We start from the raw sequence: 27,108 nt of genomic DNA on the forward strand, positions 1-27,108 counted from the left end.
GACGATTTTGAAATTTTAAAAAAATTGTGTTTTTGGGACATCCTAATGGGTCAGTTCTAGTACCCGGTTCTCCATACTGCGACTTTTCAGCCTGTGGAAGCGGTATCGAATGGCCAGTGCCTTGCACGAGATTCTTACAGTTTTCATTTATAACTTAAAATACCATATTGTGAGAGAACATTATCAGCAGTTCTTTAAAATTCTTTTATGAGCTCAATCTACTTTTCGTTGTTGCAAGCGTTGTAATATAATGATGAGTGAAGTAACTGGAAATTACTATAACCTCAAACCTCTTGTGGGGAACACATATAAGGAATATTTGTGGCATAGCCCTGAAGAAATTAAGATTCGTCAAGCATATTGTGGGAAGATTTTCAGATGAGAAAGTAAAAGAAAGGTGTTATTTCGCACTCGTCCGACTAGCATGCATGCAGCATTGAATATGCAGCTAGTGTATGGGATCCGGTGAAGAAAGACTTAATCTGTGAACTGAATAAAATACATAGGAAGACTGTGCGGTTCGTCAAAAACTGCGACAGGCGTACAGACAGCATTACCCAGATGGTAAGCAAATTATGCTGGGAGCTGCCGGAGACTCTTTTTAAAAAATCAGGTCCCCAGCGTAATGGAAATTACTCGGCAGGGCAGATATTGACTGTTGACCAGGTATGTCCTTCAAAACTATGTGTTTCTCTGCGTTTGATAAGCGATTACTATATGCAGTATAAATGCCGCGGGATGCACACTTGTGGCAGTAAATTTTAGCGCGCCCTCCGGAGCGAAAAACCCCGCGTGATCTTTTCCATGTTCACCTCTGGGGTACCGACATGACGGCACGATGCTCACAAAAAAGCAAACAGGCTGCACGCCATTTTTAGATTGCTTGAACAATTGAGAATGGATATCTTAAAGAGCGACACGGAGAACATATCATTAGAGCCGCACTATATTTCCAGGTCAGACAGAAGTGATAAGTTAAGATATACGTTTTGCCGCACGGATAGATATGGGAATTCATTTTTCCACCGAACCATAAAGGACTTTAATAAAGTTATCAAAGCCCTTTGTGGTTCATGCTAGTTGTAATTTCTATAGAGCACTTCATTCTGATGTGTAAACATCTGGTCTCCTAACACACCCTGCCACATGCCTTTTAGGCGGCTTGCGGGGTATTTTGTAGATGTAGATGTCATCAGATGGCAATGAAGGCCACCACACACCTGAGCAGCTGCGGTGTGCGGCTAAATGGCGATGTAGTGTACAGTGCATCCACATGCACCAGAGCGACCTGACTGGTGGCGCCACAACCTGGGCAGCGGTTGGCTTCCGCAGTGGTGGCCGAACCCCTTTAGAGTTCTGCCGCAGGCCACAGCGGCAGATGCCTACTAAGTTTCAACTTTCTACTGGGTTGCTTTGACAAAACTGGGCTATACACGCATGAAACAATTGAAATATTTTTTTATTAACGTTGGCAACAGTTCGTCTTTGCTTCAGCAATCGCTGCACTTTTTTTTCATCATCAGATGAAAAACACCTTATGAAAATATTAAATACATTTCGACCCATTATAGCTCTAAAAATTGGTGGTCCTTATAATTACTCCAAAAGTAAATCATAATCGCAATTATTTGATTTGCCGTGACCAGCAGTGAAAAAAAGATTTAAAAAACGCATATATTACTTTCCAATCGCATGACATCTCACTTATTTTCTTTTAAAAGTTACGGGTTTATCAGCTTGTTGCTCTCACCAACATTGTAGAATTTCCTTACAATTCACTTTAATAGGATTTTCTTAAGGTCAGGTCAACATTTCGTACAAAGAGTTCTGAAACACAAACTTTCACAAAACTGCGTATATTTTGTAAATCCAAGTAAATTTCGCTCCATCATTGAATCATCGTGGTTTGCAAAAATGAGTGACTCTAGGCAAGAGCTTTTAGGAGAGTCTACTTGGAACTGGTGCGGGGCACTTACTTGTGATGCAGCAGAACTTGCAATATGACCTCTCACACCCCACATCTGCTGAAACTGCACACGGATCTCATTGAAAGTTTCAGTGATAACTGCAATGAAAACATTCTTCACCAGCCATGCGAGAAAAAATATCATTGTTGAGAAATAAAACGCAGCCCTCCAAGCAGGAAGTGAATCAATGGCACGATACATGATGAAAACCCATCCTTCTTGAGAGGCTGCTTGGTAAACAGTGAATATGCTCGTAGCTGTGAAAATGGAAAGAGAGAGGAGCACCATAAATTACGAAATTAAATACATTATTAGTTTTAGAACTACAAATAGGTGAAATACAAATAGAACTACAAACTAGAAATACAATGAAGGTAAACTAAAGAAGAAATCTCATGGGGATATGTATTAGTTACCCACCAAATTCATCAAAGCCATTGAACCCCATAATGTAACGTGACAAATCAAGTTTCATGCATTTCATTCCTTTTGGGCACTGATAGCCAGAATTAGGGTCAATTGAACAAAATGTATCCGGAATCGCCAAACTGTTGATGGTGATTTTACTGAAAGATGGAGAAATATTGACAAGATTTGAAAAGGAAATAAATAATTCTACACACTTAAATTACTAATTTATGATGTTACAGTAGTACAAAAGAGTATATAGCCAGATGAGTAATAATGTAAAATATGCATAATCATAATTTATAACATAACAAAGAGGGGAAAATTGAAAAAGTTAAAACCAAGCATCTATGATTGAAAAAATACATTTATACTTACTCTGGCTCGGTATCGTTCAGAACACAATGGTTTTTAAGTTCACCAAAAAATTGTACACCAAGAAGCCCATACAACGACATGAAGAAGAGGAAGAACAATGTGACATTGTAAATCTGCTGGCTTGAACGCCTAAAAAATGAAAGAAAACCCATGTTATCCTTCCGTTTTCAATCATTTAGCACATTAGAATTCATAAATACAGCAGACTCCTGATTATCCTGCTGTGGTTTATCTGGATTGCGGATTATCCGTGCATGATTTTTACTCTCGCTCAATTTTTTCCACGATCTTCATAAAAAAATAAAATCGGACGCAAAATCATCGGAATTAATGCATTAATGCTAGGATACACCGCACTTATCATTTCCGTCAGAATCCCGTTCCTAAAACGGCAGCGATCGCGCACTAGCTGCATGCACGGGAGTACCGTGTTCGTGTTTTCCAAGCCTCGCAGTACGCGACCGCACTCCGTGATCACGGATAAACGTCCGACAGCAGTTGCAACCCGGGCAACTTGTGCGAGATGCGACTGCGTGGCGTTATACCACACAATGTAGTTCCCGACGTCGAGCAGTGGTTTTAAAGCATTCGTGCAAACCACTTTTCTGTATCCGCGATGCCACGGATGTGTGGTTTTCGAAACCAGACCTTGCATGGAGCATTAATGATAATAGTGCAACCATGTTATCGCGAACTGGCGAAGAAAGCTCTTATTGAGACCGGGAAGCACTCTAAAATAGCAGAATAACGGCATAAATACTAATTACGTAAATTCACGTAAATTATGAACATTACAAGACATTGGAGTGAAAGTTTGGGTTATCCGTGTTTTCCGATTATTCGTGTCGTCCCTCCCCATCATTAGTCCAGATAATCGGGAGTCTACTGTATTTAAAAGAATTCATTACCAATACCTGTAAAACATGCAGGTAAATCCTGAATCTACATTATAAAATACAAAACTGCTAGCAAAAGCGATTTCATTGCAATTGAATTAAATAGCCATTTTTTTTCTGCAGCTGAGGATGTTGGAATAAGTATTTATGGGGTCGAATAATAGGGTGGCCTGCTCAGACCAGAAATTGCAATTCATTGAATGAAATCAGTAGATGGAATGGAACGGTAAGTTACAACGAAAAAAAATCTTCCTCATTCAACCATTCCATCATAATTTTTAAATCACTAATTAATGATGTCTCCCACTTTTGATGAATTAGTGATGCCATTAATGCTCTTGCTAATGAACTCTTAAGGGATAGCCACTTGTTGAAGACAGGCATTTATTATTTTAGTTGCTGAAAATGATGATGCCACAAGAGTCTAATGAACTACAACCAACAGGAAGTTGGTGCGAAGACAGAAGGAGATGGATGGAACTGAGAAGCAATGACCTGCTAGGCACAAGTGTATGACATCATTAACTTATCTACAAAAGGATTAAGGCTGTCGACTTTCCATCACATATCACTCCAGAAGTAGGACAATGATCAGCCAACAGTAGAATATAGGTCTCTTACTTTTTAAACTATAACAGCCGACAATAAAAACATTAAGTGATTGACCACAGTGTTTCTTAAATGGATATATTTCATCGTGTGTTAGAGAAAAAGTCCCCTTAAGGACTTGCATATTTCAACCTAAGAATTCCTTTATTTTTAAAAACCTAGTACATTCTCCAATGAGGATTAATGCAAAGTAAAACTATTTTTGACTATACGTCTTGCATTTGATAGATGTTCATCGATTTAAAACAAAAATATTTTTCCGAAGACTTAAGAATTTTCTGAATTAGGTGATTCATCATAAACAGTGACTTAAGAATTTAATGACAGTGAAAATTAAGTGTTGAAGAGATGAAATAGCTTTACTTACTTAAATATTTGGTTGATGCGAGATTTGGGCATGGAAAACTTGAGGAAGACTCGAATAAACCTTATCATTATAAGAGGACGTGGAGCACGGAGTATGGATAGACATGAGAACCTCGCAACAATAGATAGAAGCTCGAACATCTGGAGTATAACTGAAATCCATAAAAGGAGAACCATACTGGCATCAAACTGACACCAATGATCTTTCAGGTACGGGACTTCACCCTGGAAAAAAAGAGAAATCCAGATAATGAAACACATAGGTAAAATTCTTATGTTCACTCTAATAGAAGATACAACCAGTTTTAAAAACAAGGAAAAATATTTCTCTGTATTTCATTACATTCAGATGTTTTATGTACGTCTATATGCACTAAGAATGACAATCATGAAAGAAGAGAAACCAATACGAACCTCTTAATTTATAAAGTTGAACAAAACCAAATTCTTTAATAGGAAATCCATAGGGTTTTTAACCCTCATGTGGATTTACAAATTTAGTTACGTCGTTGGATTTACGGTGTCGCAGTGGCACTGCGTCATTTGTTGTTATTATCTTCCAAAGTTAGACTGAATTTACAAGTTTTCTGATTGATAATGGTAAATACATCTATTATCTTTATTTCTCACCATGTTTTGCTAGATTTAACCCAATATTATGGAAGTTATAACAAAAAATCTTGAACGCTGCATTCTTTTCCATTTGTTGACATACCGCTCTCTATTTCTGTTCCCTTTGTCAGTTACTTTCAAATGAAAGTTTTAATTTTGTGTGTAATGGTTGTTTGAAATATTTTTCCTGATATGCAGTGCTGGAAAAACTCCGCTTTTTAATGTTTATGTTGTTTATATTTTTATCTATCTAAATACTAAAAATGAGGACCGAATAAAATTCTTTTATGCCCGGTATGACATAATTTTGCTTCGCTGTGTTCATCCATATGTTATATCTTTGCAGTATTTATAGAAGTATAAGTTATTAAACTTTAATAATTGAACAACTGTAAGTGAAGTGAGAAGAGACGAGTGGTACTTTTGTGATTTTTACAGGATTCTGGCGATCAAGACAAATCTTACGAATATTCTGGGAGCTTATATCCTGCAATTAAAAAAATCAAGTCTCATGGGTTTTGAAATATAAAGGATATGGGATAATAAGTGACGCGTCAAAGAACCCAACGCCACTTTGGAGGTGGAGCTAGAAGAGCCGGTATTTCTTTTCCTGCCACGGAGCCCCATTCCCTCACTGAGGACGTTTCCTTAGAGATGGACGATTAGATGTGATGCGAGGGAGTGCACCAGATGAGATTTTACTCCTGGATTGGAGTAAAACTTCACTTCCCTCTGAGGACTTCCCTCACCTTTTCTTTCCGTAGCGTTTCACTGACCCAAACATAGAAACTATCCATACTTTCCCACTGAGCTGCCTTATTCGTCATTCACCGTCTTCTTCCCCCCTCCCACAAAACTTGATTGAACTTCTTTCCACCCTAATGACCCAACCGAGCTGGACCTTCTCGGAATGAAGGGAGAGCCACCACAGGGCATTTTGACAAGGCTTTTGTTCCCTGTCCCTCATGTATCGATGGGTGGATAAAGAAAAAGCAGGCTTTTGTATCTAATTGCCTCCTTGCACTAAAAACCTTTTTCGCGATAAGTGTTTTCTACTCTTACCTGGCCTAACAATCTGGGTATTCCCTGATCCTTGGCAGTCGACACACTACCACCCCTTCACCTCAAAACAACCTACCTGGCATTCCTTCTCCTTTCTCCTCCTCACTCACCCCTTCACGTTAGTAAAACCCCCAATGAATAAAATATCTGTGCATTTGAGTACACAAAGAAACGAGAAATATATTTACAAATGTTCACTTCACAGTAAATTGCCTATTCTCCTATACATCATAAAACGATTTTTACCATGTAAATACTGAACTAATAGTCAGGAAAAAGAAATTATTTTCTATCACACAATTAGTTGGGTCGTTATCTTCATTTCACCCCAATGGTCAACTGTCACGTCATCGGTAATTATATAAACGCCAGCAATTTTGTGTAGATTATCGTACCCGCAAAGGAATGAATATTTTTGCATATTTTCGAATGAGAGGTACAAGACATATAACAGTAACCGTACGATGTGTTCTTCACGGTAGTCAGTGAAATCTCTGAATCTCCTGGCAACTTACAGTTACCCATTCAACAAGAAATATTCACTCAACGGTGAGGAAACATTATTCTAGGAATTCGGATAATGCATTGTGTTAAAAGTTTCTTAGAACAGCTGCTTGGTGTAATTCAAACATAGTAACCCTGGGATTTCCCCAGAGGTGACTATCACCACGGCAGGTAGGTGGACGCGGAGCGGAGAAGGTGCCCAAGCAAAACTAAGTCGGAAGGCATGGAAAAACAACCTTGGCTAGCCATGAGTTTCTATGAATAATTCTTACAAAAAGATGAAGTTTTGTCAATGAACATTACAACGAGGCAAACATAATGATTCTTAGCTAAAAAAGAAAGCACAATTGGCATTGTAATATTTTCCTTTTGTTTAACAATTTCATTTTGTTTTAAAGTTTAGAAAATTAAATAATATTATTATAAATAGATTATAGCATTCCAAACGAAACATAATTGCTTTGACATTAACATTGAGAGTGCAGTCCCCGACTTAGCGACGAGGAAATACTGAGCGCCGCAGCAGCGCCGTAAATCCAACGACGTAACTTTTTTCATTAGAGGCCAATAAAATGTAAACTATCAACACTATGAAAACAAAATTTTATATGTAGACGAAGAAAGCAGAAAAAATAGACTACTGAAAATTTCAAAATGATCCATTGGAATGGAAAAGTTTTACACCACTTTTAAAGCCAAGAGCGCGCTAAGGTGCAGCAAATCCATCTGAGGGTTAAACAGGAGTTAACCAAGATGCAATGGGGGTAGCATACATCAGTCAACTGGCAGGTGAAAGCAACCCTCTTAAATACACCTTCACACACTTTTAAGAGTCAATGCATGGGTGAAAATTAGGTAACAGCCAAAATACATACATGCATACACAAGGTAGCAATTCTCTTCATGCAAGGTTAAAAAGTCATATTTATCCTAGCATAAAATAAGATTTTTAACACAGCTTCTAATAAATTTATTAGAAGGTAAGACCTATGATTATGGCCAAATGTTTACCAATTGGGTTGAGTATCAATCTCATTCAAACATCATAGCAACGACTATCTGACACTGAATTATCAAACGATAGGACAGTTAACATTTATCCTTTGCCGTTTTTTCTATTGGTGCAGCCTGTCACCCACTCAGAGACTGGTTTCACCATCAGGGTTGTCAAACATTTCATTGGCCACTGAGTGGAGATTATCCCCTAACTTCCCTAAATGAGGGCCCTGGGAGGGGCAGACAGGTTAGTGTGAGCAGGTGGGAATACCCAGTAGGGCCACAGGGTCTTTACCCATGTTATGCACTTATGCTGACTGTCCGAGTACCCAAGTGTCCAGCAATCGAGTGTAGTAAAATCAAGATCCTAATAGAAGGTTGTACATTGCGCAAATTTTTGTCTCATATAAATTTTTAGTCATCAGTTTTTATGAGTATTGAAAGACTGCTTGCATTATATATAAGCCTATAGGCAGACAAAAATAAAATTGTGCATACGTTAAGTACGACATAAGCTGTTGCTGTGAGTTTAACATTGAACTAACTATTGCATTTAAATCATTAAAAATGCTCATGTAAATGTTTTATCTCACTTTTTATGGGAGAATTTTCCTTTTGCATCCCATTGACCAAGGTAAGGCCCAAGGGCAACAAATTCGCACCATTGACCCTGGCAAAATGCCTCAACCCTGACTACACACCTGGGTTCATATGTTTCTTTAAACAGGCAGGTGGCAGTATGCACATTAGGAAATGCCAATTTTGCTACATGTCTTACTCTAGGTACTCCTTATTCCCAATCTGTTGAGCCCACCAACATCATCTGGGCTCGAAGGGCACTCTTCCCCACCTCTCATCCTCAAGATATTTGAAACCCAGCAAAAGCCTGAATAGTTCATTTCTGCTAACCAGGACAATTGTATTAAGAGATCCACAGACCATTCTTCATAGATACAAACAGCATCAATCTATGCTTTATCAACATAAATTATAAGTAAAATCGATTAAGAAATGTATATTACTATTTACATGAGTTAGACCTTTAAATATTGCAGGATAAGCAATGAGCTCACAAAAACTACATTCAAAGACTAATTTACCTAAGGACTGTGAATGAAATTTGTTGATATAACAAATACATGGATGCATTATTCAATTTGTACCACAACTGCTGACTAATCGCGCTACACTATAACATGCTGTAATTTACTAAGTAAGCTATTACATAAGACAAATAATGGCTAATAACCTACAACTTACCTTGAGAATACCCCGAATGTGCATTTTCGCTATCATCTCCGCAGTGAAGAGAAATGTGACAACCAAATCAACACAAAATGTAATGTATTGGAGAGAAGGATGACGCTCAAAAGTTTTAGGTGTATTGAGGCTCACAGATAGCAGGCTGAGAAGGGCACAGAATCGCATTAAGCGACGAACCCATAGCTGAGGGATAGAAACCATTTCAAAAAATTTATATTTTTAGTTCATGCAGATTCCTACAAAAATAGTCATCTTGTCATATTTTTTACGAAAAAACAATCATTTTTTTAACAAGAGTAATAACGCACAGAAATATATTTGATTAACAAACCTTGTTCACCCATTCTATGTCGGCACTTTCATTCAACGATTCCTCTGGGCCATAATCTGCCAAGACCAGCTCCCCCTTGAGGCTCTGCTTCCTGCCCAACATCACGCCAATCTATTCACAAATGAGTTAATAAAATATTTCATACAAAACTGAGAGGATTCAAGACAAGTGGATGCTTTAATATGCCAGATTTATTAACTTACATAATTGACCACGGAAAACGTTAATGTCTACCCTGTCATGCAGAATGGCTCGAACATTCTTCCTTCGACTCCCGAGACATCCAGAATGATGACTATAGTTTTAAGTGGTACGTCAGTTCATTAAATTATTTCACATCACGTTGGAAACGTAGCAAATTTCACTCCCTCAATTCAGAAATTATAAACTCAATGACACAATTTCCCGAGGACTTCCCTTCATATCCCGACCCCACACCCTCAAAACCCTTTTTTTCTGTCGCAACGCGTGATTCATTTGTTATCTGCGAGCGTAAATTCAATCGCATTTCCATGACGACCAAAAAGCTGAACGGAGATATAAACCTGTAAAAGCCGAAGATATCTCCAATTTAGCATTCATAGGAGCTTTTATTAAAGAAAATAATTGTATTTAGCTAACTACAATATAATGGCGGCGACGAAAATGATGCAATCCCTTGATTCGCTTGTGAAGTACGACACTCCGCAGCTTATCACGAAACGGACGGAGAAAACTCCTGTGGTACGTGTTCAAAAGATACGCAATACGGAATTATATTACCTTTTTAGTGTCTCTATACTCAAAAATGACGATTAAGTATCCTTATTAGCTACATATTTCAGGTAAAGGGAGAAAAGAACTTTCTCAAAACGTATGCCCTAATACGACATTTTAATAACAATTGGTTACAATCAAAACCATTTCTAGACGGCATAAAAATGATTCATAAATATATCTCCTCCAAACTTCAATAAAGAATTTAAATTTTACAGCTACTCATCATTTGTTCTCACTCAATAGTCATAGATTTTTGCTGAACCTCATGGGAGTCGATATTGCATTGCAACTTACCTACATGATCAATACATTTTTTGTCATAAAATTCAAATATGGAATAGTTTACATCATAATTTATTCGCAATTTTTTTCACCATTTTATGAATTAGTTGCATTTCATACCACTTGGTAAATAAGACGCACGGTGTACATACATGAGCATAGATTATAAGAGAAGCAGAAAACTAATAGGGAGACAGGGCACATTATTGGCCTTAATTTTTTAGGCTCTCTCTCTTTTTTGAAAGAGTTTTTCTTGTGCACTGTGGCAGAAGAGGTCAGACTAGGATAGGAAAACAAATAGGAAAGGTCTCACCAACACTATAGCAAAGAGAATCCCTCAGTGTGAGAGCATGGGGTTTGAACAGAAGAAATGACTGTGCCGTCTTAGGGATGCAAAATGGTCAATCCAAGTTAGAACTGGCATTGGTATCAACATCTTCAAAAGTCCATCAAGGGCTTTTCGAAGGTGCCTTGCATAACATCATAGGCTATATTGATACTCAGTGCAAAAGAAAGGGATGGATTTTTGGCTAAAATTTCCACTGGTATGTTAAAGCTGAAAGAAAATGGATTAAATATTTGTCTTTAGGTGCATTGCTATTCCAGCTTGGTGCCTATTGGAGGTGTCCATGTCATGCAACCGGCAGCATGCATTTAAGCTATGACATTAAGGCTCTTGAGAGAAGCTTGATACTATCTTTTGATGATTATGCATATTCTTGTAAAAATGTCCTTCCTTAATACTCTTCTGATATTCCCTCAAATTTCACTCATAATGAAATATTTCTAATATTTAATTCTTAAGGGAGAAATTTAGATCTTGCCTTTAATGCTCCACAAAGCTCGAAAAGTTTTTTTCTTCTCATTTAGCATCAACCGGCCATAGTAATATATTTTAACGAATAGCAATTATTAATCAAGAAATCTATGGAGATAATAAACCAACTTTTTTGTTCATATTCAAATCACTAAACACTGCAAGAGGATATAGCAAAGGGATTGTCACAGACTTTCAAAATTAATCTTGTTTCTATTTCCACATATCTCATTACTGATGTAATTAAACATATTTGAATATATATAATTGTGCAATTAATAGCACATTTTCTGATCAATTTCACAGTGGCAAAAATGTTCCCAAGTATAGAGGAAAATGACTGTTTGAGTGCCAGCTGAAATTTTAAGAAATTAATTTTAAAGTCATAATGAACAAAATAAAATTGAGGAACATCATTTCACTGGAATTAATTCAATAATTTTAAAGCTTAAACTAGGACAGAATTTGGATAGTCAATCCATAATATTCATTCCGACAATATATAATGACTCTGGCAGTAAATGTAGGTGACTACCTACTCCATTTGGAATGCATATTTATGAATAATTGATTTATCATATTTCAGACTCCGGGAAAATTACAAATTCCTCCACCATCTGGTGCTGCAGCAGCCACCGAGGCACTCAAAATTCCAAGCCCCCAAGCTATAGATGAAAGGCAGGAGGCAGAAGAGTTTCTGAACACTATTTTACCACCACGGGAATGGGAAGAAGAAGGCCATCTATGGAGGCAAAAGGTTAGAAAATATAAAATAAAGGTCATATGCAATGTATTAAGAATATAATTTGACAAAATAATGTCAAATAAACTTGCAATAAAAACGTTGCTTCCATTTAGTTCTCACTAAAATATTTACTACTCATGATTGAACATGTTCCTGGCAAATACATATGTATATATAGTTTGCCTAATCTCCCCCATGGAGACAACACAAGATTTGAATGGGATTTTATATAATGCAGTAGTCATGGGGCCAACTGGATTGAGCAAAGCTGATGGATGGTCTCAATGTTCTACCTCCTCAAAATTAGCCAGAAATAGTGATAACAATTGGGAAAAAAGGCCCTGGTCGTTGGTTTAAGGGGATCACCCCACAAATCAAACCTCTGAAATTTCAGGGGAATTTTGAAGGATATTAAGATCTCTTTCCTCATTTACTCCGACGGAAGGTTTTCTTAGGATGGTCTAATTCCACACCACGACTTTCCATACCAGAATATGCCCTCATTATGTAATGAAGAGGATTGGAAACTGCATTGAGAAGGGTGCTGAAAACTAGGTTTATATAATAGAGTAAGTTAATATCTATAGGTACCAACTCATACCATTTGAAAGCAGTAGACTACATTCTTCTACCATGCTAACGTAAGGCTATTTCTCCTTTCTAATTCATTATCCTTCCCAATATCCCACATGCTAGATCACTTTCTCCCTATGAAACCTTAGCAACCAATCAGTCTCAATTTTATCTCTTTCAAAAGTTCCTCTACCCAACCGACCATGTCAATCACCTATTAATTCATCATTGATCTCTTCCTTTAACTTCACTTTCTCCATTCTCCTACACATCTCAAACTTTTACAAATGCCTGATCAGAATCTGCTTTCAAGTAGTCCAAGTTAATATGCCATAGACTGTATGATGTGAATTCTGAAGTTCATAGGTTTCTTCCTTACACTTTCATGCAAGGTGTGTATCACAAACCTCTCCACCTGAAAATGTGTGTATCACAAACCTCTCCACCTGAAAATACTATGTACATCAATTGTTACTAATTTTTGTCAATGGTCCTCAGTAATCGGCAAAATAATTGAATGAATAATTTGGTTTATTAGCACCATGCAATATATGATGCAATAGCAATAAAATTCTTAGTGACAATTATTTTTCGAAAAGGTCAATACATACAGTTAAATGCCAGCAATTGGATGTCAGTAATTGTCATTCACACAATTTCGCAAGATAACCAGAAATACACACACATTACTGGAAAGATGTGATGCATTGATGTTAACTAAGTTAGTTAGTTAGAAGGCCCTTCCTTTTATTGCATAAAGGACTAAATAAAGCACCTCAGCCCTTCATTTGTGGGATGAAGTGGCAAAGATAGTTAACTCTTCATTTCCTTGTTTTATTTCAGGACTGAGAAACAAAATAAACATTTTATTCAAAAGCAAAACCACACCTATTTATTGTACTACATACATAATTCAACATACAAATATGCACAGGTTTAAAGGGAAACCTTTAAAAATAAATGGTTGAATTTGTATTAGTCAAGTTCCACAGTCTTCTACATGGGAATGAATGGTATACCTAGGCTAAAAATAATTTTATGACTCCCCAGAAATTACTGCGGCAAAACAATTTCAAAAAGAAATTCCTCAATTGCTTACTTTAAGGTCTCAAGTCAACCGGCGACAAGGCAAGACGTAATTAACCTTCAGGAGGAACTTGATGATAAGCTACGACAAGGCCAAGCCAGGGAGACAGGAATATGTCCCATAAGAAGAGAGATATACTCCCAGTGCTTTGGTGAGGTTATAAATACAAAGCAATAATAAAGAACTTATTTTTACTCATAAAGGTTGAATACGTTATTCCTCAAATTTAATGACAGAGCTGGTTAGCTACTGTCTTCCTAAATCGCAGAATTCAATGTTGAATAGTGTGTATAGACATTTAAGTTCTCATCTCATTATATCACCAAAAAAATCATTATTAAAATTATCATCACCCAAAAAAATAAATACACCACTGGTCCAGATGGCATTCCTCTCATCATCATTAAAAAATCATTTGATGTCATCAAAAAGCCTCTTCTATTCTTAGTAAATGAATTGCTAAGGCTTGGCCAATTTCCATCACCACTTAAAAGTACCAAAGTCATCCCCCTCTATAAAAGTAAAGGCAATAAACAGCATATGAACTCATATAGACCAATATCTATACCGAATGAATTTGGTAAAATCTTTGAAACAGCTTTTTATGCTCAACTGATTACATACTTAGAATCTCAACCTATTAGCCACCTCACAGCATGGATTTAGAAAATCCATGTCCACTACCACCGCTACCTACCAAAGCATCAATAAAATATTATCCGACTTAGACAGTAAACTAGAATCTCTTGTTTTATTATTCGATTTCTCCAAGGCCTTTGATTGTATCAATTACCACATATTGCTATCGAAACTTCAGCAACTTGGCATCAGAGGTACTCCATATAATTGGATAAAATCATTTCTAAATAACAGACAACAGAGTGTCTATGTAAATAAAGAAGGAAAACCTCCTACATCACCCAAAAAAAAACAATTTCCTGTGGGGTTCCTCAGGGTTCGGTTCTGGGTCCAGTGCTCTTCCTAATATACATAAATGACCTCCCAAAGCTGCTGCATTCCGTGCCAAATACACTCCCCATATTGTATGCTGATGACACAAATGTCTTGGTGTCAGCCTCTTCAATTGACAGCCTGGTGTCACGGGCCAACAGTATTGTCAACCTCTTACAAGAATGGAGCAATAACAATTTTCTTCTTCTTAATAAAGAAAAAACAAATCTAATCCATTCTGTTAACAAAAATAAGCCTTCACCAGACATTTCAGTGTCTCTTGATGGTACAATGATTCCCCAGAGCAACAAAGCCTCCTTCCTGGGGGTTACCCTCGATAGCAGCCTAAGTTGGGACAGCCATGTTTCCAGTCTACGTAAAAAACTCTGTGCAGTACGCTTTTTGGTTCGCTCGATTAGGTCAACAGTTAACAATGAAGTGCTAATCTCAATCTATTATGGTGAATTCTATTCCCACATTATTTATAGCTTCCTTTTCTGGGGCCCTTTTCCCTGTGCTCATGTTGTTTTTAAAATACAAAAGAAGATAGTTAGACTGATGTGTAGTGCACCCCTTAAAGCTCCATGTCGCCCTCTCTTCAAGAAACTCTCCATTCTCTAAATTCCGTGTGTTTACATGTTGAGTGCAATCATCTGTGCTAAATGCAATCTTGGTTTGTATGCTACCAACAATAGTATTCACGACCACTACACCAGGAACTCTAGCAATTTACATGTAAAGTTCATCAGAACCAGTAAAACCAGCCTTTCCCCCCTTAGCATTGAACTACTACCATACAACAAGCTTCGTAGAAACATTAAAGAGCTTGGAAAAAATGTCTAGTTTTAAATTTAAGGTGAAGGAGTTCTTTTTGATACATTTATTTTATTCTATTGATGAATATTTAACTATGTAAATATGTTCTGTATGGGTAATGCTCATTATTATTTCCTTAAATGTCTTTTTTTGTAACTAAACATATTGACGTGCCGTGTATCATGGAACATGTATGTACCGCCAAGATCTCCAGGCAAACAAATATTATTATTAATATGTATTATTATTATTATTATATTCATAAACTAAAAAATATGTCTACCTAGTGCTGGAAAATAATTTATGATTGCAGAATACATAAGTTCCCTTAATTTAACTATTATAAATTACTGTTGAACACGGATGGGTCAAAATATAAAGGAAACAACTGCTTATATCTTGCCATTAGGTCCGATTATTCGCTTCAAAATTGGCAAATTGTTAATTCAGTCTTTTTGATGAATTATTTTAAAAGCAAGCAACACAATTAACTAATTCATGGAAATCATATAAATTTTTAGTAAAATCCATTTCTTTCACAGCACATAACAGAATACATTTGTCCATTTAGATGAGCTGATTCGTCAAGTGACCATTAACTGCTCTGAAAGAGGTCTGCTACTTCTGCGGGTTCGTGATGAGACTCGAATGACAATAGCAGCATATCAAGCACTCTATGAAAGCAGCATTGCCTTTGGGATGAGGAAGGCATTACAGGTGATCTTTTACATTTCAGTCACAGTAAAGAGATGTAAAATTCGATTCAGTGTTTAACTAACACAATTTTTTCTATTCGCCAACTGAAAAAATTCTATTCCACTCATGACGGCAATAGAGCACACAAGGTAAGGGGGACATGGAAGTTGAACTTGAAGACATGAAAAAAGAAAGAGATGGGCTGGAAAAGCAATTGTCAGACTTGAGAGCCAAGGCTGAACAGGCTGAGAGAAGAGCCACAGAACAAAGATTGGCAGAAGAAAAGAAGAATGCCGATGAGATACACTTTTTGAAAAAAACAAATCAACAGCTTAAGGTACCAAACATCTCAATCCAGTGGTCAAGTTAACCCATTTGATTAAAACCTTACTTTGGACACATTAGCAACAACTAAAATTCAAAGTGGCATGGCAAAAAATAACTTACGCGGATGTGTCTGATTATGCGGAAATTATGACCGAGTAGAATTTTAGCTTTTCCGGTGTGTGGGAAGATGGAAAATTTCTTGGACTTTCTACCAGGTGTGGCAAGGGCGTACTCAGGATCAAAAAACTAGAATGGGGCAAGTCGTAGTCGTTCAAGTTGTAACACAGAAAAGGTTATGAAACCAAAATTTCAAGAAAATTTTAACACCGCCTTATTAGTTTTTAAAATTATAAGACCGGAAAAAATATTTTTATTTCAATTACGTTTTACGCTAAGATCACTTTTCATGGATTTAGAGAAATTTTTTTGCAAAATTTCGTTTTGAAATAAGTTTACTTTTGCTTCTAGGGGGGCCTGCCCCCTGCTGGGTATGCCCATGTGTAGAGCCATGATCATCCATTTGATTATTCGGCTATTGTTTCCCAAGCCATTTTCTAAAACACTCCTTAACTCTCGAACTTACAAAACTTACGAAACAAAAGTAAGTATTTTAGCCTATTAACCCTAAAAGTCAATCTGAATACTAGATAATACTTATATGCTAATTACTCTTTCTTTTTCTCACAAATGAGCAATACTTTTTCAAGTCTTGAATCAGCCTTGATTTGTTTCCTTGCCATCCCTCGCCATCTCTGGGTCATTCACTGAGACTCAGAAGCATTCAAAACACAAATCTGTCAGTGCTTGAGAAAAAAATTGATTTCCGCTTAAGCATGCACCTACATTTGCACATGCACCACCTGGTCATCTTAGTCTAGCAGAGGCAAACTCCCAAATCTCTGATTCAATGGAATGCAATGTTAGTAAATTTAAGTTCAATGTCATGTTCCTAACTTCCTCAGAATGTTATTGGTGGTTTTCGCTTGAAAATTTTAAATTGTTTCACTACGTAATTGTAAAACAGCTAGTTTTAACCCTTTTAAAGTGTTAAAAATGTTTTTTTTTTTTTGTGTAGTGGATACAGCCCAAAAATATATGGGAGAAATGCGTTGTTTAATTTTCGTAGAGGTTTCTCGATCCCTATGCACAAGCCTAATTTAACGATGTACGAAAGGAGTTTTTTGCATATGGGACCAAAATTGTATAATGGGCTACCAAATACAATTAAAGAGACAAATGTTTTTGGTTAATACAAAAGTTTGATAAAGAAATGGATAGTGACTTTTGATGACATCGAAAAGTTATCGTAAAGGGTCGGTATATTGTAGAAAATACACTTGGCATCATATAAGTTGTACATTACACATTGTATTTCATCTTACGGTCAGCTCAATCATGATATTATTACGCACATAATGTTTTTTTCTCAAGGTATTGTGTATCTTGGTTCTATGTGTTATCATTTCCACAATTTATGAAATTTGAAGTTAGCCTAAACACAGGCTTATTGCCTTACAGGCTTCCTTACTTCCTTGAATGGATATAATAATCTGTAAAAAAATATGTATGCATGGAAGAAATACATTAATTATTAATTTAAAAAAATTAATAATTAATTTTGTGTCGAACTTCAGGTGGAGCTGATGGGAATTTTCATATCCATACACCTGACGTCGGGTGTAGATGTCTTTCAGTTTCAGTCAGGAAACAGTCTTAGTTCCACTGCATCTAAAATTTAAAAACCTCTCAACAAATTTGCCAAATGCCTAAATGCTAGAGTCAACAGTCCTGTTAAATATAATTCCACCTTACTGTAAACTTCATGAAACCATGTTTCACAAAATTCCATGATCTAACTATACGAGAATTCCTCAAAAAATTACTATTCCTTAATAATAATGCCATTTATTTTCTCTTTTCAGGCTCAACTAGAAGGTATAATAGCTCCAAAGAAGTGAGGAGGATAATTGAAGTAGGTATATTCAATTTATATCCTCATAATAGACATTTACTTTAGTTAGGGTATTGCACACTGACACAGATGCAAGATCCATTAAAATGTTAATGGATTATTCTAAAGTAAAAAGATTATTGAGAAAGGAATCAATAGGAGTAATGATAAACAAAGTTATTATAAAAACAAAAAATTCATGTATTTTCAAATGTTCACATTTATAAATTAAAAACTATGTATATTTTCAATTTGCTCATAAAAACTGACAGGATACATAAAAACACCAAAATGGAACTTCATGATGGAGCAAAGTTTCTTTAGCACAATCCACAGTCACCCAATCTTTACCTCCTGGAAAGCAGCTAAATTTCTTCATTCAATATAATTTTCACTTATTCACAAGTCCAATGTTTGAAATATTATAATGCCAACACTGACTTACAACTAACAGCACTTTATGAGAGTTGCATTAAATAGCTATTGCCACAGAGAACACTCAACAGTAATGACGCAAGACCAACACCTTAAGGTCATTATTAATACTTTTACCAGCTCTGATTATGAATGAAAACGTTATAAAGACCCATAAAACATGAAAAATTAATGGCAGATTTTTAAAAATAAGGTCAGGTTACAATGGGGGTGATAAAAGCAGAAACAAATCCTAAAATTCATGAGATGAACAATGACAAAATTTGAAAGTGGTAGCTGTAATGGAGTACAACTAATTTAACATGTGTTTCATAATTAACAATAGAAGATGATAATTACAATACAACATACAGTATGCTCCAAATTACATATAGTTTACCATTATTTAGTTTGCCCAGTTTTAGGAGAACAATCAATGTTATACAACACACATATTCTCATTATAGAAATTCAACACTAGCTGGCAACAGGACCAACATTATCATATGATAACAGCAATTCCATAAAATTGTGATGTCCAATAATAGTGATAAACATAAACAGTAATGCTACATTCCTCATGTCATTTTCCTTAACACGAGAAAATCCATGAAAACAACATGACTGCATATTCATTAGATTCACGACCTGGGTTAAGGTTCTTCAGTATGCATGAGTAACCAATAAATGGTTTGCAACAAAGCACTTCCAAAAATAGAATATCTAATTTCACAGTCTCAAACTCAATGGACTTGAAGACTGGAGTCAAGAGAGAAATGACTACACACTGCAGCCTGTTCACAATTGAAAAATATCAAAATGATCTTCAAAAACATCACCTTTAGTCATCTACGACAGATGATCATCAAAATTAAAAACAGTAACAAATTAAAAATCTGAATTTAAAGATAACTAATCCAAACAGGTAGGTTTACAAACACAAGGAGGAGTTGATTGATGTGTCGCTTTCAGGACATTTTTTCAAGCGATATTAGCATATAAAACAAAATAATGAAACATTTTGAAAAAACAAGAGACAATGAGAGGGCATTCTAATATTTCTATCTCTGGATAAAGAGGGAAACATGGGAATGATAATACGTATCTGCATCATTTCACAAGTATGAAATGCTGAGATTCTTCACAGACTATCAAAGACTACCAAAATTTGCCTTCATATGTAAAATAATATGCATAATTGAACTTCACTTATATGCACCAATACCATTAAAAAACGTTTAGTTAAAATTTGTTCCAATGAATTATTTCCAATTTAATTCTCACCATTAGATAACAGAAAAATTAAAACCTGAAGGCAAACCTGATTGTAAAATGGAACGGTCATTGATTGATTGACATAAACATTTGGAAATACAGAGGTTTAATGAACTGGATTTATTTCCACAGTTTCCTTATTTAAAAATGTAAAGTATGTCATACATCATGAATGAAAAGTTTTATTTGATGGTCTAAAATTTTTAACAACTACTAATGATAACAATATTTAAAAATGCAGGACATTAAAAGCATTCACATCCATCTGGTCTGAGCTAAAACTTCATTTGGAAATGCTCCCTAAAAAGAATATCGTAAGGATATATAAAAAATGCTGATTCACACTTAAAAATGTATGGAGTCTTATGGATAATTATCAAAAACCTATTGATGAGCTGGCTACTGATAACACACTGAAACACTCTCCCTTTATAATGACGCAATGGAATGAGACTGGGCAAACAGCTTCAGCACCATGGTGAATGGACAAAAAAACTTCCATAAAACAGCATGCATTTTTTTTAAAGTAAGAGACATCAAATTTTTAGGTCTAGTTATAATTCAGATACATACTGCAATAAAAAGTTTATGGAATGATAACCAAGTAATGAAAATATGTCTTCCTTTCAATGAAGAAAAAGATGCCACTGAATTGAATCTGTTCAAGTAAACTTGAAAAAAAATCTGATGAGAAAGGACAAGCTATGCATTTAAATGCGTTCATAATTTTTAAGGCATATTGGTATTCCTTCAAAGGCAACTATTTAATATCAACATAACCTTTCCTCAAACCTGGATAATCACCCTGGAAACTTAAGGAAATATTGATTATGCACTAATTGGACAGTTACCAACACTCAAGTGGCTCACAAATATACAACAGACATTCATACACACTCATGTTCACTCAAAATCAACACTTCAGAACAACTTTCACACAAAAATTCATAGGAAACTAATTAACTAACATTTTTTAAAATCGTTGATCACATATCCCAAAGTCAAACTCATTAGCCAATGATGAGGGTGCTGGATAAAATAACAGTATGAAAACCTTTGCCTTTGCTTAAAAAACTGCATCACTTATTAAAATTTAGAATATTGTTAGCACATCACAAGTTCCAATCAAGTGCTAAAAGCAACATTTTCACTCAAATTTCTCAGATGTTTAGTCAAAGTGGAGAACAGAATAAAATAGAGAATAACTCAGCTGGAACACAATACGTAGGCCACTATACTTATCAGTCGAATAGAAATCAGTTCACATTTTTTTCCTCTTCTGCATTCAGCCACAACGACTGATTGCACGTTTCTATTCACACCTGTTACACCCCATGATCCCGGTCGATCATGAGATTAAAATACCTTGGAACAAAATCACTCACTCCCAGGAGAGACTGATCTGGAAGATTCCCTCAATGTTTCCCCTTCTTTGACTTCCTCTTTCGCTTCTTCTTACCTCCAGCTGCACCACCTTGCCCACCTTGGTTGTCACCGTGAGGTTGCTCTGAACTGGGTGACACGGCACGCTCCTCCCCTTCCTCGATGGCTTCGTCCTCCGCTTCCTTCCCGTTCTTCACCTGGCTTGGAACCACGTCTTCCTCCTCCTTCACTTCCTGCACACTCGCCTCCTTGCCCTGCACTACGTCATCCTCCTCATCCCCTTCCAGTAACACTCTCGAGTCCACATCTTCCGTTTCCCCATTGGGATTCTCAGGAGAGTTGCTCAGTTCAAGTGAAACTATCTTCTCCCTTGTTATTTCCACCTATAGGAAATTCAAGTGCTTGTGTTTATTATGGAAAAGAAGCAGCTTATCACAAGTGCAGTACAGAGAAAGTGCAAATTAGGTCGGGAAGAATAAGATATTAAAACTTTAGGATTTTTTTTAAATGCACACAATTGCTGTGAACCAGCTAAATAGAATTTTCATATAAGAAACGCTGTGATCAGCTATTTGTGTGCTAAGATAGGAAGAGAAGAGACTAGCAGTTTGTTTCATTTAGGGATACATTTAATATGTGAGTAAGCGTGAAATATCAACTCAATTATACAAGAATTACTTCAGGCATGGCGAATAATCAATTTACCAACAAAAGCAAGAAAATTACTTGATAAATTCCTTTATATAAAAGCAGCCTTATGAGAAACTTAATAAATAAAAAAATAGAGTTCACTTAAAGCACATGAGAGATAAGAACTATGTGTTTCCAGAAATTTATTTACTATAAGTAAGCTCAAATTTGTAATTAACACATGTCATTGGCCATAAAAAAGCACACAATATGGAAGACACTATAGTTTATCACACAAATGATTGATGAAAAAGTATAGTACATATGATCAAAGATATGAAATTATAGAATGGAATGTGCAATCTTATATTCATTCCAACTCATGCAACTACCAATGCACTTATCACAGGGACACACAGCATAAGAAAAGGCACAACAATCTAATTATAACAAGACTACTTTCAAACGTGTACTCAATCCTTACATTCTAAACTAGTACTACTTACCTCTATGAAACAAATAATACAACTCATAATACTAACACCACTGTGTCTTGTTATATCATACATAAGCCCAAAGAAAATAATCGGTCAACATAAACAATACGTAAGCTTTAACATATCAAGCGATAAAAGCCATAAAAGCAAATCTGCCTGAAAAGCCAAAATATTAAAACGCTAATGCCTATTCACTGGTGCTTCAACATAAATTAAAGGAGGTCAAAGATTGCTTTTCATACTCAGGGTGTAGGAGGCCAAAAAAGAAATCAGTGCATTAATTGCATACACATACATTCAAGCAACGCAACTAACACGTATTAAATGAAAAAAGAGATTATTTCACAATTACAACACAGCAAAGCCATGAAGCATTCCATTCCCACTATTTTTCATGTAAATATACACTACAAAAAGGCAAGTCCATTATTCAGAAAAATAATACTTAAATGAAATCAGGCAAGCTTAAGCATACACAGGTTAAGAATATGTAAAAATTACAGATCAGCCTGGAAAAAATATTATTTTATGAGAAAACAGTCCAAGAAATAAGGTGTCCCGCTTGGCTCTGCGAAGAATATCAGAGAAATGTAAAACATTCAACTACCATATACATTTGGTTTTATACTTCAAAGGAAACAAAGTGAATAAAAGTAAGTATATACATTTGTAAAATATAAATACTGTGATTACCAACACAAGAGAAGTACACATAGACAAAAAAATACCTCCAACGAGAAGTGTACCATCAAGCTTGAAAAGAGTTTGAAAATTGTAATGATATATGTACTGAAAGATGAACAAAATTCAAGATATACCTGGTAGGTTATGATACAGCATTACCCACTAATAAATACTCATCATTACGTTTTATGAAAAATGTCAAGTTGAAAATACTTGAGAGTAATCAGCTAATATTTCACTACCCAGAAAAGAGCCACTTCTTTCAAGTTTGAAGAAGGGTTCTAAGCCACAAGGATCTAAGAATAATGCCAGCGGAGGGAAAAAAATTTTTCAACCATAATATATCAATAGACACAGAAAATACTTCGACAGAACATAAAAACAATCTATCAGAATTTTACTCCTACAATTCCAACACTTTGTAAATACAGTAAAACTTTGATTTTACGCAGTCGGAGGTACTGAAATATGGGCACTGTGTAAAATCAAAGTGTGTAAAATCAAGAGTTGGTATTGAGGGGAGTATAGATTTCAGGATAACACTTGCTCATTATTTTTAGAATGCTTAGTCATACACTTTCGTATAGTTCTGATTTAAAGCAGAAACGGAACCAGAAAAAGTCTCATATGTGAGGTTTTACGGTAAAAGAATATGAAATCCTTTTCAATCGCATCAGATATATGTTCCCCAGATTCGATTACCCATGTGGAGGCAAGAAAATGAAGCCTAATAATCTTATTTACTCACAAGCAACACCAGAGATGACATGTTACCTTTAGAGAAACAATGCTGCATTCCTGAAAAATGTTTCCCATGGTTGAACAACATAGTTGAATTGCTAGCATTTCTGGCATTAAGATTACTTCTGTTACCCCGGAGAAATTTCGGAATGGTGATACTAAATGCTCGCATAGAAGCTAATTTTCGAAAATATTCTCATTAAAAGCAGATTTCAGGAAATCCATTTGCAGCCACCTGCAGACAAACAAAGATTGGAGATTGAAGAAATGAGATATCTGAGGATAGTCATCCAAATTAACCCCATTAACAGGGAGCAAAATTTCGCTAATATGTATATCACAAAGGCTTTACACCCTGTGGGCCTGGGTTCAAGTCCTGGCAGTAGCAGAAGCTTATCAGAGATGGCCCTATCCTTATTTGAGTGTAATGTGGAGGGCACTTCCAGTGCACCACTCTGTTCACCAGATGGGACGTTAAGTCATGGTCCCTTTGGAGCCCATAATTACAACCTGGCTAATGCCAACATAGGGTTCCTATCCCCCCAGCCCCTACTTCATGGCTTTGGATCACCTTGGAAGCCAAAATTTTGGCACAGGAGGATTTTTAACGGCTCATTTTGCCGTTGTATTTCGCTGGGGCGACAGAAAACATAGCGTTGGCAAAATTCTAGAGAACCTTCCGTTAGGGATAGATATTCCGTTGTTCATAATTCCGGATTAACGACCATCTACTGTAATTACAATAAATATGTTTTAAACAGTGTTGATCAATAAGTCGAATAATAAACGAAAGGTGATAATGTTAATACCTCCGGCGATCATCTGTCTTAATCAGAAGTAGTTACGCATACACGGCGATTGCCGTATGTTTTAGGTTTTGATATCCTTCTGCGGCAAATTTGAACTAAGAGCTATATTCACGTTCGTAAAGGAGCCTGAAATATTACTGAGAGGACGCAGGGAGAAGCAATAATTAGATTCGCGATGTTTTTAGTTTCACGCTCAACAGTGCAACGTCATTTCTACAATTCCTGTATTCATTTTTGCAACTCATTGTGATGAATAAATAACCTAACTTCATGTTGCTCCAGTCGGAATTTTCAAAAAAAGTCGAAAGACAACTGCGTTAAATCAAGATTAGCGGCCTCTTTGGGGCTGCAGTTATGCTGCACAAAATTGAAAAACTGCGTAAAATCAAGAAAAGATGTAAAATCGAAGTTTCACCATTGCAATTCCCTATGCTTTCCAGCCGGACTTGAGTGTTGCTGCGTAAAAACGAGACTTGATGTAAAATCAAAGTGTGTAAAATTGAAGTTTAACTGCATTCACCAATCCTCGACTCAATATTTGATACCATTTACAGGCAGGCAATTTTGGTGCTTTGGTAAACTTGACCCAAGAGGTTTTCAAGGAACATTGTCAATTCAGTACATATGTATATCCAACTAGCCAATATCCTCGAGTACATTTTCTTATGAACTTCATTTACGATGGGGTTAGATTGAGGTTCGGTTCTTGCTAATCAGGAAGATAACTCCATCCTCAAAGCATCTCACTCATAAAAACAAAATGATCTATGGAAACAACATAACAAAATGGAATACTAGAGGATTAAAGAGAAGGTTTGCCGGTTACTTATGTTTTTACAAAACTTCACATTTTCACATTTTTTTCAGGACTAATAAATTGATTAAATCAAAGAAAAAAAATTAAGGTACGATGATCTGAGTTGGAATAGAAGACAAGCCTGTATTTTACATTCACTGAGTGAATTTGATTACATATGGGCATCATCATTAAGCACACCAAAACTCCTTTCAACATCCTCGTGAGAAAAATAAAATTACAACCTAATTTTAAAATATGCAGTTTTTTCAAGATATGTATTAAATTTAATTACAATAACGAAAGAAAATAAGTAATCACTAACAATAAGTTTGGATTTTAAAGGCATGAAGTTATGGTTGCAATGTCTGCTTCCCTCAAAAAGAGGACGACAGGATATAAATTGACAACTAAAGAGATTTATGAGCATTAATGTTAACTGAGAAACATTAATAACCATGAAAAAACATAAGTGATCCTGGAAATAATGATTCCTTTTTTGCTTTATAACTTCAAAAGAGTATAGTGAGAGTCAATTTAGGATAACAATTGATAACATGTAAGCACAAATGAGGACATAAGACAACCCTACATGAAATATTTTTAAGTAAATATTTTAAACTTTTGTGGGCAATGCTGTACCCTCCAAACCCCAAGTTAACTTTATTAAGCTTGATAATACAGTTCTGCTCAGAATAATCTTTCTCTTAACTACAAACCGTATTACCTCATCAAAATATGTAGAAGCTTATAGACCACCTATCAACAATCCGTGTGTGTAAAGTCAAGCAAAAGAGTGAAAAAGGTGCATATAAAGATTTAAGAAGGATGCTCTAGATAAGATTTAACAGAAGCCAATGAAGAGTGTGCCTACTGTCAAAGTTGGTGGGCTTAAAAAGGGGACTTGGTATCACGGGGGCACTACCTCTCTTTCGATGACCTTCTCCACCAGCTGGACAGTTCTCAGAGTCACCAGCCCAGATTCTGGGTCCACGTACTCAACTGTGGTGGGGGGACATCCTGGCACAGGCCTCTCCTCCACAACCCTTTCCCTCTCACCTATGACCCTGATATTTTTGGGAGAGGATGTGGGGGAATCTGGGTTGACTTCTCGCACACGAACCACCAATCGAGGAAAGTCAGCGCTGCATGGCCGCAATGGCGATATGGGAAATTGACTCGTAATTGCTTTGCCATCAGAGGTGAGCGTGGGGGATGGTGTAGAGGTTGTGGCACCACTTATTCCAAGAGCACTTTCCTCATTGTGGGCATTGGCAGATGAATTCGATGCACTTTCCGCATCATATTTCTGTTGCGGCATCAGGGTAGACGAAGAGAAACTGCTAGGCTTAACTGACAAGCTGTCCATATGGTTTGGCCTGAAGGGAGGAGTTGGGGAAACAGAAATAGACCTATTCCTTAGGCTACTTCTGGGAGTGCTTGTGTAAGCCAGAGAGCCACTATTAGGCAAAGTTTGAGTCTT

The 27,108-nt window shown here is 36.2% G+C and overlaps 3 protein-coding genes across 12 annotated transcripts in view; 1 reads left to right on the top strand and 2 right to left on the bottom strand.

Moving 5' to 3' along the window:
• The window catches only part of LOC124163326 (sodium leak channel non-selective protein), an 83,017-nt gene extending 73,187 nt beyond the window's left edge, over positions 1–9,830 (bottom strand). The window contains exons 1-7 of the mRNA XM_046540150.1: positions 9,596–9,830; positions 9,393–9,503; positions 9,059–9,244; positions 4,626–4,849; positions 2,754–2,882; positions 2,388–2,533; positions 1,977–2,224 (exon numbers count right to left, since the gene is read on the bottom strand). Coding sequence (XP_046396106.1) covers positions 1,977–2,224; positions 2,388–2,533; positions 2,754–2,882; positions 4,626–4,849; positions 9,059–9,244; positions 9,393–9,494 — 1,035 coding nt within the window. The 5' untranslated portion in view covers positions 9,495–9,503; positions 9,596–9,830. The remainder of the gene's footprint in view (positions 1–1,976; positions 2,225–2,387; positions 2,534–2,753; positions 2,883–4,625; positions 4,850–9,058; positions 9,245–9,392; positions 9,504–9,595) is intronic.
• Positions 9,831–9,914: 84 nt separating this feature from the next.
• Positions 9,915–19,827, top strand: LOC124163325 (axonemal dynein light intermediate polypeptide 1). The gene is made up of 6 exons (XM_046540148.1): positions 9,915–10,115; positions 11,837–12,007; positions 13,674–13,806; positions 15,994–16,139; positions 16,258–16,455; positions 18,368–19,827. Exons 1-6 carry the CDS (start codon positions 10,023–10,025, stop codon positions 18,401–18,403), a joined length of 777 nt encoding a protein of 258 aa, XP_046396104.1. The 5' UTR covers positions 9,915–10,022; the 3' UTR covers positions 18,404–19,827.
• Positions 18,574–27,108, bottom strand: part of LOC124163323 (protein lap4-like) — a 377,957-nt gene continuing 369,422 nt past the window's right edge. For 9 of the 10 annotated variants that reach the window (XM_046540142.1, XM_046540145.1, XM_046540144.1 and 6 more), the window contains one exon: positions 18,574–21,851. In XM_046540142.1, the coding sequence (XP_046396098.1) occupies positions 21,501–21,851 (351 nt within the window). In that variant the 3' untranslated portion in view covers positions 18,574–21,500. The remainder of the gene's footprint in view (positions 21,852–27,108) is intronic. The other variant, XR_006865750.1, reaches the window with a different exon arrangement.

This window comes from Ischnura elegans, chromosome 8 (assembly GCF_921293095.1).
Source record: "Ischnura elegans chromosome 8, ioIscEleg1.1, whole genome shotgun sequence".
Classification (NCBI taxonomy): domain Eukaryota; kingdom Metazoa; phylum Arthropoda; class Insecta; order Odonata; family Coenagrionidae; genus Ischnura; species Ischnura elegans.

Bases quoted from the DNA above. Each gene is read 5' to 3' on its own strand.
- LOC124163325 (XM_046540148.1), top strand. From the start codon at position 10,023: ATGGCGGCGACGAAAATGATGCAATCCCTTGATTCGCTTGTGAAGTAC. The intron at 10,116-11,836 runs GTACGTGTTCAA...ATCATATTTCAG, and splicing joins GGACGGAGAAAACTCCTGTG to ACTCCGGGAAAATTACAAAT. The intron at 13,807-15,993 runs GTGAGGTTATAA...TTGTCCATTTAG, and splicing joins GATATACTCCCAGTGCTTTG to ATGAGCTGATTCGTCAAGTG.